The sequence below is a fragment of the Stomoxys calcitrans genome, chromosome 1 (genome assembly GCF_963082655.1).
Source record: "Stomoxys calcitrans chromosome 1, idStoCalc2.1, whole genome shotgun sequence".
Classification (NCBI taxonomy): domain Eukaryota; kingdom Metazoa; phylum Arthropoda; class Insecta; order Diptera; family Muscidae; genus Stomoxys; species Stomoxys calcitrans.
In genome coordinates, this window is record NC_081552.1 from 139,143,879 (window position 1) to 139,156,700 (window position 12,822).

Genomic DNA, 12,822 nt, shown 5'->3' on the forward strand with positions numbered 1-12,822 from the left:
AAACCTCTGGGCTATCATCATATTCTCTTCAAAGCATTCGAATCGCGAGGAATGATGCTGTGTTGACGCCAAATGTCACCGTCTTTAATTGGTAGTCTTCCATGGATCGGTCTGCTGCTGGATGGAATAAAGTCTGTTGATATTTCTGGTCGGTTTCGTGATCCCAAATTTGGCGATACATTTTTTGTATATCGTCGTTGATGACAAACCGGTAGATTCGTCAACTTTAAATAATTCGGGTTAAATCTCGCTGCAATATGGTTCCTGTGCGCAGGACATCGTTTAACGAATAGCCACCGGAAGTTCTTTCCGACGCATTAAATACGATCCTAACTTTGGTCGTCTTGCTTTCAGGGCGCATTACGGTCGTACTCTGACTTCAAATCGGGATTTTTGTTCAAGGTTTTCTCCATCCGATAATATTGTGCGAGTACTTTGTGTCTCGAGGACCTTAAGAACATCTTGTCAGGATATTCACTTTTAAACAGCAGTTTTACGTACCTTCCGCCTGCTTGTCGATATGTGGTGGACTAGTAAAAGTTTTCGCACCATATGTCTGCTTTCGACTTAGGTGGGACATTTCAACCTCTTCTGCCACCGAGGATTTTCTTAATTAATCGTGTAGAGCCATCTCCTTGGACGATTGCACGAACATGGAGAACGGCTTTATGGTTTCCGCGCTTGCTAGTCCAAACAAATACCATCCAAAGTGAGATTTACGGGCTTCGATGCCATTTCGTATAGATAAGAACACCCTTTCCAGTGATTACCTTTCATTGACGACAATGAGAACGATTTGCCGTGGCTTTTAAAAGAACTGATCCGGCAGATCCAAATTTCTAATCTCTTTTAAAATATTATCGCGCAAGGCCCTCGATGGCAGTAGATGGGCTAGACTAGATACTTTGACTGCTTTAATATTAATTTGGAATTCTGAACCGTGTGTTAGAAAACATTTTCTCTTTGAACACAAATTTGTGAGTTGTAATGTTCAATGGGTATTTGAAGCCACTGTTGAATTCGCGTGGAAATAAAGCTTCTTTCGAACCCTTAGTTGAGAAGTGGCTTACGGCAAACGTTCTCCCGCATGTTCATTATCAATAGGAGCTGTTGGAAGAATCGTCGAACTTGCGAAAAAGCGAATTTGACTGCTCGCTTGTCTCAGTTGCAGTAAAATAACTAGCATTCGTTGATGTGGATGGAATTTTAGTGTGAGGATCGGAGGCATTAACGTGCTGGTCTGGATTGATTCGTGCCTTGGGTACCACAGAGGAGACATGAAGCATCGTGTGATGTTTCACAGTTACACAGTTTTGAACTCGTGCAGATCATCTTAAAATTGTTCCTGTCCTTCGGGAACAAGGACTTGAAATGAGCACATGCCATAAGCGAGTATCTATGTTTACACTGTTGACAAAAGTTCCCTTTCCCCACTGATTTGGACCTTCCTTTGCATAGGGCGTTCGGATGTCACTGATAGTTTCTAATTTCTCTATTCTTCTTGACAAAACGGAATCCATTTGCTGCCACGTCGAAGCGTTTCATCTGGGATTTCTGGCGAGAGTACGTGAATGACCACGAAATCCCGGTTTTCTACGTTTATATCATAAGTTTTAAAAATCGCAGGGCTAACAGCCACCGCGGCATGAAATTGTCGAATGACTTTCGGGGTTTCATTCATTGTCGACTGGACACCGAAAAGTCTTCTCACTTGTTGGTTTACTAAAACCCTTCGGTTTTCATACCGATTCTTTAACACTTCCCAGGTCAAAAATAGTGTATCCCTTTCCTCCTTTTTAATTATTCTCGATGAAAACATTCATCTCACCCGCGAATATGTACCCAAAATTCTAAATGAAAATTTCGAATGTGGTGAAACCAAGAATTGGCTTCACAGTATTATTATTCTTTCGAATTAAAGGCCTGCGCAAGACCATTCATTTCTGCTTTCAAGACACACTAACAATCATAGAGTATTTCAAGAACTGAATTACTTAATTATCAAAAAACATTAAATATTTATGAGCGTTTTCACTGCGACTTGTCGACTACTTTATTACACGACACGAATCAACAAAATTATGATTTCAATTACTTATAGGAAATTACAAAGAAATGCACTTACCAGTAGTAATCGATGTTGACCGTGGGTGTTATTTCGGTCTCGAAGGAATCTTGTCGCAAGAGGATTTCTGGCAACTCTCTTAAAATAGCGGCACTATTTTAATTTTTCTTTAAGTTGGTAAACAAATTTCGTTCTTTACCAACTTGCCAATTTTTTAATTTTTTCCAATATTTCTATTTGGCTCTTTAAGACGAGAAAACATTATGTGTGTTCGCGTACCCAAAAATTTGTGCAAATTTGCACAAATTGTTACTGAAAGACGTTTGCGTACTTTATTTGCCAGAAGAAGAGAGCGGGAGATTGCGTGAGAGCGAGCACAATTTTTGAGTGTTTGGTAATTGAGAGCTTGCAAATTTCTACTGGAGATTTTTTTCCAGCAGAAATTTGCAGCATCGAACAAATAAATAGCAAAAGGGAGCAAAGGCTGTTCCTACTCTGCTGCAAGTTTTTATTGGAAAAGTGCCCGAACAGACCTAATATACGCACTTTAAAGGCTTTTCTTACTCTGCTGCAAGTTTTTATTGGAAAAGTGCCCGGACAGACCTAATATATGTTGAAGTATATGTTTAACAAATTAATATCTACTTGTATCGTTCTTTGTTATTATGTTACTAGGCAATGATTTTATGTATTTGTATGTTCGAGAAATTATTTTTTCAAACTTCACTTCAATAAAACTTTTCAATCTAATAGGTTATGAGCCCAGCAAGCTCGAAGAAAATAAAATAATTATTGTGAAAATTTTTGAAGTCTGTGAAAAGAAAAAAAAAAAAAGAATATTGGAGAAATTAATTTTGTGAAAAAGAGGTATCAAGAAAGGAAAATTTTGGAAAGATTTAATTTCTCAGAGTGTCGTCCAGTTTCAACACCAATGGAAAATACAGTCAAATGCATTTCAAAACCAGGGAAAGCACGAATCGAGTTTCCTTATAGACAAGCTGTAGGTGCTCTGATGTATTTGATGCTAGGAACAAGACCAGATTTGGCATATAGTGTCGGTTATCTATCAAGACACCTTGACAACTACACTTGTGAAGATATTCAAAAGCTCAAGCGAGTATTCAGATATATAGCTGGTTCCATAGATGTTGGAATAGCTTATAATAAAGAAGGACCCAAGCTATTAGAATGTTACAGCGATGCTGACTATGGTGGATGTGTCACTACAGGACGTTCTACAACAGGTGTTGTTGCAACTTATGCAGGTGGAGCTTTATCTTGGATGAGTCAACGACAACCAACAGTGTCAACTTCAACAACTGAAGCAGAAATTATAGCTGCAAGTGAAGCCGCAAAAGAAGTAATATGGCTTACACGACTTTTCAAGGACATAATAAATTATAAGGACATTCCAATTATAAATATAGACAATACAGCTGCGATTCGTCTATCAAAGAATCCAGAATTTCATAAACGAACAAAGCACATTGATCTAAAACACTTCTTCGTACGTGAAAAGGTAACAGAAGGTTTATTGTCAACGACTCAAGTTTCAACTGAAAATCAACTCGCAGATATGATGACCAAGCCTTTACCAAAGTCACGTTTACAGTACTTGTGTACTCGTTTAAATATAATTTAATTAAACAAGGGAAAGTGTTGAAGTATATGTTTAACAAATTAATATCTACTTGTATCGTTCTTTGTTATTATGTTACTAGGCAATGATTTTATGTATTTGTATGTTCGAGAAATTATTTTTTCAAACTTCACTTCAATAAAACTTTTCAATCTAATAATATACGCACTTTAAAGGCTGTTCTTACTCTGCTGCAAGTTTTTATTGGAAAAGTGCCCAGAGCAAATATACGCACTTTAATTCCGTTTTTGTTTACCGTTTCTTTGGATGCACTGATGTTTTTATTCTTCACTCCGACCGTCTTTTTCGTTTCAATTTTGTTTATATATTTGGATTGGCTGTCTGCCAATCTTCTTTGTTTTCCACTTTTATTTATTTTCATTCGTTTTCATTTCTCCAACTGCTGATTTTATTTCGATTGTTTCCATTACTTATTTGCTGCTGTTTTATTTTGGCTTAACATTTGACTATTATTTTTTGAAAAAAAAATAAGCAAAAAGAAGTCATAAAGGTTGTTAAAAAGTTTACGAACATGTTAAGTGTTGCTTTTATAATGTTTGTTTAACTTTTTTGTATTTTACTAGTGCACAATTATGGCCTCAGCTTGTCATGATATTTCTGTGTTGTGATAAAAACTTCCGTCTTCCAGAGTGGTCTGGTAGATTGTGTCGTGTTATCCTGTCCTTGATTGCATGGGGGGCACACATCCTGCACGTTGGCGTTTTTCTATGCCATAGGAGTTTAGGTGGCTGAATCTACAGGATAGTTCTTGGGCAGAACTACTTTAGTGAGTAGTATAGAACTTTGCTTCTACTTCGTCGTCATGAATGCTGTGGTGTGTGCCTGATACGCTGATTCATCTAAAGGCCTACTTATATAGAGCAAGAACTTGAAGATCTAATAAACTTTTCAGGGCGGCGGCCGCTTTTCTTGGTGGTTGGGGCGGCCGCTGGACAACGTACTACCGAAAAGCTATTTCTGGATTTTCCTCTCCTTTGGAGTAAATGCTGCCAAATGTGACGCCAAGTTGATGTTATAAAGCGAAAAACTTACGCAAATTTTCTATGGTGGGTAAATGCCATATTTAAACCGAGAAAACCTAACAAATTTTGTACTTGTTTTTGATGAAGAAGTGAAAAATAATTTCCGTACATAATAAATTTTTCGCAAATAATAAAAAGCGTAATAATTTTTTTTATAAAAACAATTAAATGCACAATTTTTTTCCCAACTTCCTTTCTTTTGTTTGGGGGAGTTTTTCCCAATTTTTATTGTCTCATTCTCCCTTTTATTTCGATTTAGAATACCTACTTTTTCCTTAGGAGATATTTCCCTTATCGAAGTTTGTTTAGAATAAGAGAAAATGGAGAAAAAACTCCCAGAAAATTGTCATCCAGAAAAGCGGAAAAGGGAGTAAGACTCCCAGGGAATTGTTACTCAGAATAGGGCTGTATTTTGTTTCGACATAAGCCGATCTATTATGATCGTGTATATATGTGTGCGTAGCAGCCTGTGGTCTCAGTTAAGGCTGGCTATGAAACTCGATACGACTGATGGATTTGGCCGTTAAAATTAAATTTTTTTAATTTTATCGATCTGGCGCCTGCCACTACGATGTCAATTGTCTTTGTAATTGCAACTTTGCCACTTATGCTTGTCAACGAATATGGTATTAAAGAGGACAATTGTTGTTGTATTGTCATTCGCGAGTAACTATAAATCATTTGCACTCACCCAATCGCCTGTATAGTAACTTAAGGAGGTCAGTATATATTTTGGTGTCATAACAGGACACATAGGACTACGAGCTGACTTATGCAATATCGGTGTGGCAAGTGATAGCATGTGTAGGGCATGTGGAGAAGATGATGGGACGTTGGAGCATTTGCCCGGCTTTCGCGGCCAACAGACACCGGTATATAGGTAACCAACCAACTTAGGGGAGTGGAATGGAAAACCAACATAGGGAAGTGGTATGGAAAACCAATTTAGGTGAGTGGTATGGGAAACAATTAAGGATTGTGTAAGTAGCTCGGAATTCCTAACTTAAAATTTTCTTTTTCGAGTTTTTTTGTTTTTTGTGTGCCTTTAACTTAAAACTTCTTTCGTATCTTCGCAGTTGGCGCTCTGCCTCCTGGAATAGCTGCCTTTGGTTGATGATGAATGCGCCTTTGGAAAAATAGTTGTCACTGCCTCTTAGCGCAAATTTGTCTTCCAAATTATCCTGAATTTTTCTTTGTTTTTCCTCGGAAGATTCCAGAAAAAGTCTGGGTTTACCTTCTCCTAACACCAATTAGGAGGTTCGAATGACCATATATAAAGACGAGCCCCGGACGTTTATCAATCATAAGAAGGCCGATTGGGCTGGCTTAAGATGGTATACCAATCGCCGATTCTGTGAACTGCCACCACTCTCTGATGTGCTAGTGGCCGAGAGGAAATTCCAAGACATCATTAACGCAGCAGCCGCTCGCTTTATACCAGCCGGTCAAATACCCCAAGTGCGGCCCAATTTCCCGGCGCAAGCAGTGGTACTCGCAGAAGAGCGTGATGGGATTCGTGGTATGGACCCCGCTAACCCCAGAATCAGAGAGCTGAATCTGGAAATAAACAGGGTAGTCAACGAACGGAACGGAATAAGCGAAATTTGTGGCTGGAGCAATGTAACTTAGGCACCGGTGTAGGCAAACTGTGGTCTACTCTCGAACCCCGGTAGACGGGATGACAGGACCTCAGTCACTTTTGGTGAAATAACCGTGACTGATCCGAAGAGACGCGCCAGGTTGGTCAACCATCAATTTATTGTGCATCCCGAGATAGACAGGGCAAGGAGGCGCCAAATCATCTAAGGCGTTGGGCCCCGACGGAATCTGTACATTGCTGTTGAAGAATCTGGATTCACCTGGAGTTGAGTACCTTACCACTGTCCTCAACCTGCCTTTGAACACTCTTATGGTTCCCGATGTCTGGAAAATGGGCAGAGTGATCCCTCTACTGAAGCCTGGAAAAGATCCGAGTTTGGGGAGTCGTACAGACCGATCTCCCTTCTCTCACCAGTGGCAAAGACGCTTGAGGCATTACTCCTCCCGAGCCTCGTAGGAGAATTGCGGACGATTGTACGATCATGGCATCATCCGGTTGAACGTCTACCTCAACGAGCATGCCTCATATTTCGCTGCAGGAAATTTGAAGATATCCGCCACCAAATCTTCAGCCACATTGTTCACTGCAAATACGCGTAAGGTGAATATTGAGCTGACTGTGATGGTCGATGGTGTCCCAAGTGTCCCAAAATACTTGGCGTCACATTTGGCAGCTCTTACACATTCTCCTCACATGCCACAGCAATCTGCGATTAAGTCAAAAGTAGAAACAAGGTTCTCAAGTCACTTGCTGGCAGCACTTGGGGTGCAGATAAAGAAACCTTGTTGACCACGTACAAAGTAATTGGCCGGTCTGTGGTCTCGTCAACTTTGTGACACGCAGTGGAATAATATTCAGTTCTGTCAGAATGCCGGCCTCCGAACTGCGACGGGCTGTCTCCTCAGTTCTCATGTGGACCACCTCCATCAGGAGACAAAGATCCTATCAGTGCGAAGACATAACTACATGTTGTCTAAGCAATACCTTTTGGGCTGTTATCGCAGAGACCATCCAAATCATCATCTTGTGGATAGATATCTACCGCCCAGAAGCATTAAGTTAGATCTACATGATCTAGAGCCTGAGGTTCAGCGCTACAAGCGAGAACCTGTAGATCAAGCGGCATATCAAGCAGGTCTAACAACATTCATGTAGACACGGTAGCAGATGCGGTAATTGGCTACCGGGTGAATGTAGTCCATGGAGAACGACCGCCTCCCATTGCACCTGAAGAGATCGACCTCCCCCTGCAAACCAGAGTAGTTCTGGCTCAATTACGTTCCGGCAGATGCAGCCGCCTCAATTCCTACAGAGCTAGGATTGATGCCGACGTGCAAGATGTATTTCCCGGTTGCAACCAGGGACCGCACGATACACGTCACCTGTTTAACTGCCCGGCCAGACCCACTCGACTCAGACCCAGATCCCTGTGGACGCACCCCATCTTAGTCGCAGAGTTCCTGGGTCCTGACACTCACTAGAATCAAGCAGACGAAAGATAGAACACAATAAACTGCTACAACAACAACACCTTTGACCAATGGTTGATGGATCGATTAATTGATGCATTTGCTTCTGTGAGAGCGCAAGTGGATTCTATGAAATGAAACGCCTGGTGTCGATTTCATTTCATGCAATTTATTAAAGCAGCAATGTGACCTAGGTTTAAGTGGACATTGGCTTATAACTTTATACATCAAAGTGATAAACTTAACTAACATATTTAAAAAAAATAATGACAATAAATGACAATCAACGGAAAATTAAAGGTAAATAAGAACCACTATTCGCGAGCATAAATTCAGAGTTTCAAAAGAGAGGGAAAGTAATTAAAAAATGGGGCGAATCCATGTATGCTCTCCGTGAGCTAAGTAGTTGCAGATTTGGGAATTTCTAACTAACTTCAATAATGCAAATAACAACAAACACAACGCTACAAAAATTTATTCTGTTGCACTGTGATCAGCCAATGGTTGATATGATGGCAGTGCTTTTTTGTGTAGACAATACTTTAGAATATAAGCCTTTTCCTTTTTATAATCCAGGTTTCACATTTCAATTCAATGATAAGAATAAACATAACACTTAATCAAGAAATTTGAATGTAGTGAAAATATTTTTTTTTTATTTTTTCAGATATTTCCTTCAAGAAATTCAGCTGGGAGAAACTCTTATAGCACGTGGAGATTTTGAAAGTGGGGTTGAACATTTGGCCAACGCACTTGTAGTGTGTGGGCAGCCCGCTCGTCTTCTACAAGTTCTGCAAACAACATTGCCAGCGCAAGTTTTTGCCATGCTTATACTGAAAATGCAAGAATTTGGCAATAGATCAAGTGGAGACTTAAACGAAACTCCGAAGATAGTAACATCTAACCAGATGGGAGTCGATATGCCGTCAGTTGGAGCGGGTGGCCCACAAGGCATAATTATTGATGATTTGGAATGATTGTGAAGTTCCCTTGTATTTGGCATTGGTTGATTTACTAAAATTGTTTAGTAGAATGTTTTATTATTTGTTGAATTCCAAATAAATACATGAGAAATATGTGTTTTTTTTCACGTAACCAACACGAAGGGGATTTCCCTATATATGCGTTGGCAATTAGGAAAGTGGAAGATTGGGGGGGAGGGGGAAGAGTGTTTATTGATATTTTTATATTCGTCTTAAATTTTTTCAAGTCAATGTTGGTGGAAATGACATTAGCCAGAAGTCGATTGACATTAGCCGGAGGTCGAATGGTTCAGGCTAAAAATTAATATTCTCGGTAATGCATAGTTCGGTCGATCAAGTGGCTAATGAAGTACAAAGCTACCCACATTTCAACGATGTTCAAGAGAAGCAATAGAGTTGGATACCCTACACTGATCGGAAAATGACGGTACTTTGCCAATACCGCCTTGTATTATTTAGTTGGCGTCATTGGCAAAGATTTTTGATACCATTTGGTATCAATTCAATACCAGACAAAGGAGGCTATTAAGAATTGACGGTGTCACATTTGTATTCCTGTCATTGCGCCAGACTTGGTGTTGAGCTTTGTACTTAAAATATTGACGTCATTATAAAATATTTGTTAAATAAATAAAATGTTTTAATACAATTTGAGTGCGTAAAAATCTGCTCAAATACTCGAAAGCGGTGAAAATAGAAATAGTACAAGCTCTATGGACGTTCTACACCAAAAACATGATAGTCTCTTGGTTGGAAAACGATGGTCCACTTCTGGGAATCAATGTACAATATATGGAATCAGTCGCTTAATACAAGGATTGAGATTGGTCACGGTGTAACATTACTTTTTGTAATTATCAACATAAATAATCGAAATAAAATTAGATTAAAATTATTTCAAAGGTTTTTTTTTTGTTTCATTAGGGGGTAGAATAATCAATAACGCCTTGGTACAAAAACCAATAATGGTCTGGTGCTAAAACTAATAACAAATTAGTATTAAAACCAATACCAGTTCGGTAATGAGGCTAGTAAAATTTTATGTTTCATCCTTACCATCTGGTATTGTTTTTGTACCATACGGTGTTGCTTTACTATCAATACTGAAATGATCGCGTTTGGTCCATCGCCCTCCGCTGAACCCAGTCAAGTAGTTGCACATCCTAACGTCAGGAGTATGAACACGCATATCGCCGGATTACACGCAGTGAAATTAACGATAGTGCAGCGCTACCCACATTCCGACGATGCTCACGAAAAGCAATAGAATTGTATAACGTACTGGCCCCAATCAAGACCATCGCTCTCCGCTGAACCAAATCAAGTAGCTCCAATGGTGGCTTGGAGCTCCTGCCCATATTCATATGAGAGTTATATTGCATTCTCGACCTGATGTAGGTACACAGAAAAAATATAGACGTAAATTTGACCGATTAAACATGGTATTGACTTTTAAAAAACATCAAATAAGGTGTTAATTGTTTTAATTATTTTTGACATCAAAATCCGTTTTTTTTTTGTATCGAAGCAAGTGATTGGTAAAGAAGGCATACGTTGAAGATATTTTTAATTGTACGAATTAAATTGTTATTTAATAATACAACTTGTGAGTATCCATTCCTGCGTTCTGTTGTGTGTTTTTTCACACATATGTAATGCGAAGGAGTGCGAATGCCAAATATAAATCTAGGTTCTACCATAAACAGGTGGCGCGTGTAGGCAAATATATCTAGAAAAAATTAAAGTGTGGTTTTTATTTATCTTTCTATAAAATAAAATAATTTATTAAATAATTATTGTTAAGTAAAAACTGTTGAGACTCTTTAAAGTGTTTTTGTTATTTTGTTTTAAAATAGAAGCAAGAAATAAAAACACATTGGTCTAAGCTGGTTAAACCAACAACAAAAAGTTAAGTAAAACAATATATTTTAAAAAGTGTTTTATATCCGGTTTTCGCGGTGAAACTATATAAAAAATTAGCGGAAAATATTGAGGAAAAGTGAAAATTTACATTTCACGACGCCCAAAAGAGCACACCACTGTCGCTGCGTAACAAGTCGTTTTCTTACGTAAAATAAGCGCGATCGCCAAACTTCTAATTGCAACTAAGTGTTTGTTAGTGTTAGAAATCTTGCTCACATGTACTTACTCGGGGTGGGAAAAATACTATTTGTGGATGCATAAATAAGAAACTATTTGTATATAAATAAAAATATTTCTAAAATAAATCAAAAATTAATGTTTCCTTCATAACAAGCTATTGCATGGTACAATTAAGAGGTAGCGTCATTAGCATAACAACAAAAATATATCCCCCAACCAAACTACCCTGAGTGGGAAATGCCGTAAAATGAAATGTCAAGTGGTTTAAGAACTAAATTTTGTTTTACAACTTATCTTTTACAAATGTTTTTTATATATTTATTTTCATCATTATAACACTGTTTTGTTGCTCATGTGTGGAATATCGGATCAAATAGGACAAATTTTTAAGATTTTAGAAAAATGTGTTATCAAACCTTTAACATTTAGATATACTGCAAACTCGAAACAAAAATAAAAAAAATTTTACTCAGCTGTTCGCATGACCAAACGTTTGCTCCTATTCCTTAGAGGAATGTTCATGGGCAAATTTGCAATTTTATTCCAACAACATTATTTTTATACAAGTGTAAGATGCTGGCAAAGGCTTTTGGAAAGTTGTGCTTATTTAACTTATACCAACGAAAAAACTAAAAAATCTAATTATGTTTACAAATAAAAGCTGAATTCGTTTCTTTTTAAATAATTTTTTTTGTTTCATTATTTATTAATTTCGAAGGGGTGGGTTTTGGGTTTTTTGCAAAAACATATGAATACGGTCCACACACTCACATTGTGTGATAAATTGATTGCAGCCATATTAATTTTTATATGTAAATTGCAAAATTTTGGCCAAAGAAACCCAAAAAAATTAACTTTGTCAAACCACCGAAAGAACGATTTAAGGAATTTTCCCAAAAAAAATCTAGTACCTTAAAGCGGAAAAAATTAGGATGTGAACAAATGAAATAAGACATTCCAAACGAAACAAATGCGAGGACATGGAAGAAGGCAGGCGAGGTATTTATAAATATTTTTTATTTTAATATGTAATTATCCCTTTATAAACTATATTGGCTTGGAAAACGACGCTGATGACGGAAGATAACAAATGCAATATTCCCTTATATGGATTTAGATTTCATGGTATTATGCGCAAAATGCTAAGATTACAATTTATTACGACTCACTTTAATATGTATGTAAATTATTTTGTTCATTATACTTTTAACAGACGGTTTCCACGACAATGAAGAGGACTCATAAAGGAAAAACAATTTATTTCTTTCATTTAGAAAATATAAATTAAAAAATACATATTTTAACGCAATATATTACATGTTCTAAATGCAAATTTAATCGAATAAAACAAAATTTTTTTATTAATGCAAAAAATATCAATTATTTTCTTTTATTAAATTGGTAAAAATGTTATTTGAGAGAAGGGACAATTTTCAAATAAATTGGTTTATTTAGTTAATAACTGTTTTAATTGGATTTTTGAGCTTGTCATGAATCCAAATTAATCTGCAATACAAATTCGTTTATAGGTCCAATTTCAACGAATTTTTTAATTAAATGTAGAAATTTTTAATTGAACCATGTTTTTCAATTTTTCTGTGTAGTATAGATATTAAGAAGATCAAGAGAGGTGAAATACTTCCCCCAAAAATGAAATGCTTCTTTCCCCACTTCGAATACGTTTTTTTAACAAACACTGTATCTTCATGCCCAAAACGTGAAGAGCATCTGACTGCTCAATATCTATACCGTCGATAGATATCGACGATTGTAGTGGGTCAGTGAATCGCTTGTGAGACAAAAACCAGCACTGCTTCTTCTGTGCGTTAAAATCTACTCTGTTAATTTTACCCCACTCGGAAATGGGCAACAGATCCTTGGAGAGCGTCTTATCTATAATGCGCCGCCTCTCCACAATTT

General features: G+C 37.5%; 1 protein-coding gene across 1 annotated transcript in view; it reads left to right on the forward strand.

The window, feature by feature from the left end:
* The window catches only part of LOC106092089 (mitochondrial import receptor subunit TOM20 homolog), a 33,480-nt gene extending 24,588 nt beyond the window's left edge, over positions 1–8,892 (forward strand). Inside the window, exon 3 of the mRNA XM_013258845.2 lies at positions 8,484–8,892. Within this exon, the coding sequence (XP_013114299.1) occupies positions 8,484–8,793 (310 nt within the window). The 3' untranslated portion in view covers positions 8,794–8,892. The remainder of the gene's footprint in view (positions 1–8,483) is intronic.
* Positions 8,893–12,822: the final 3,930 nt, after the last annotated feature.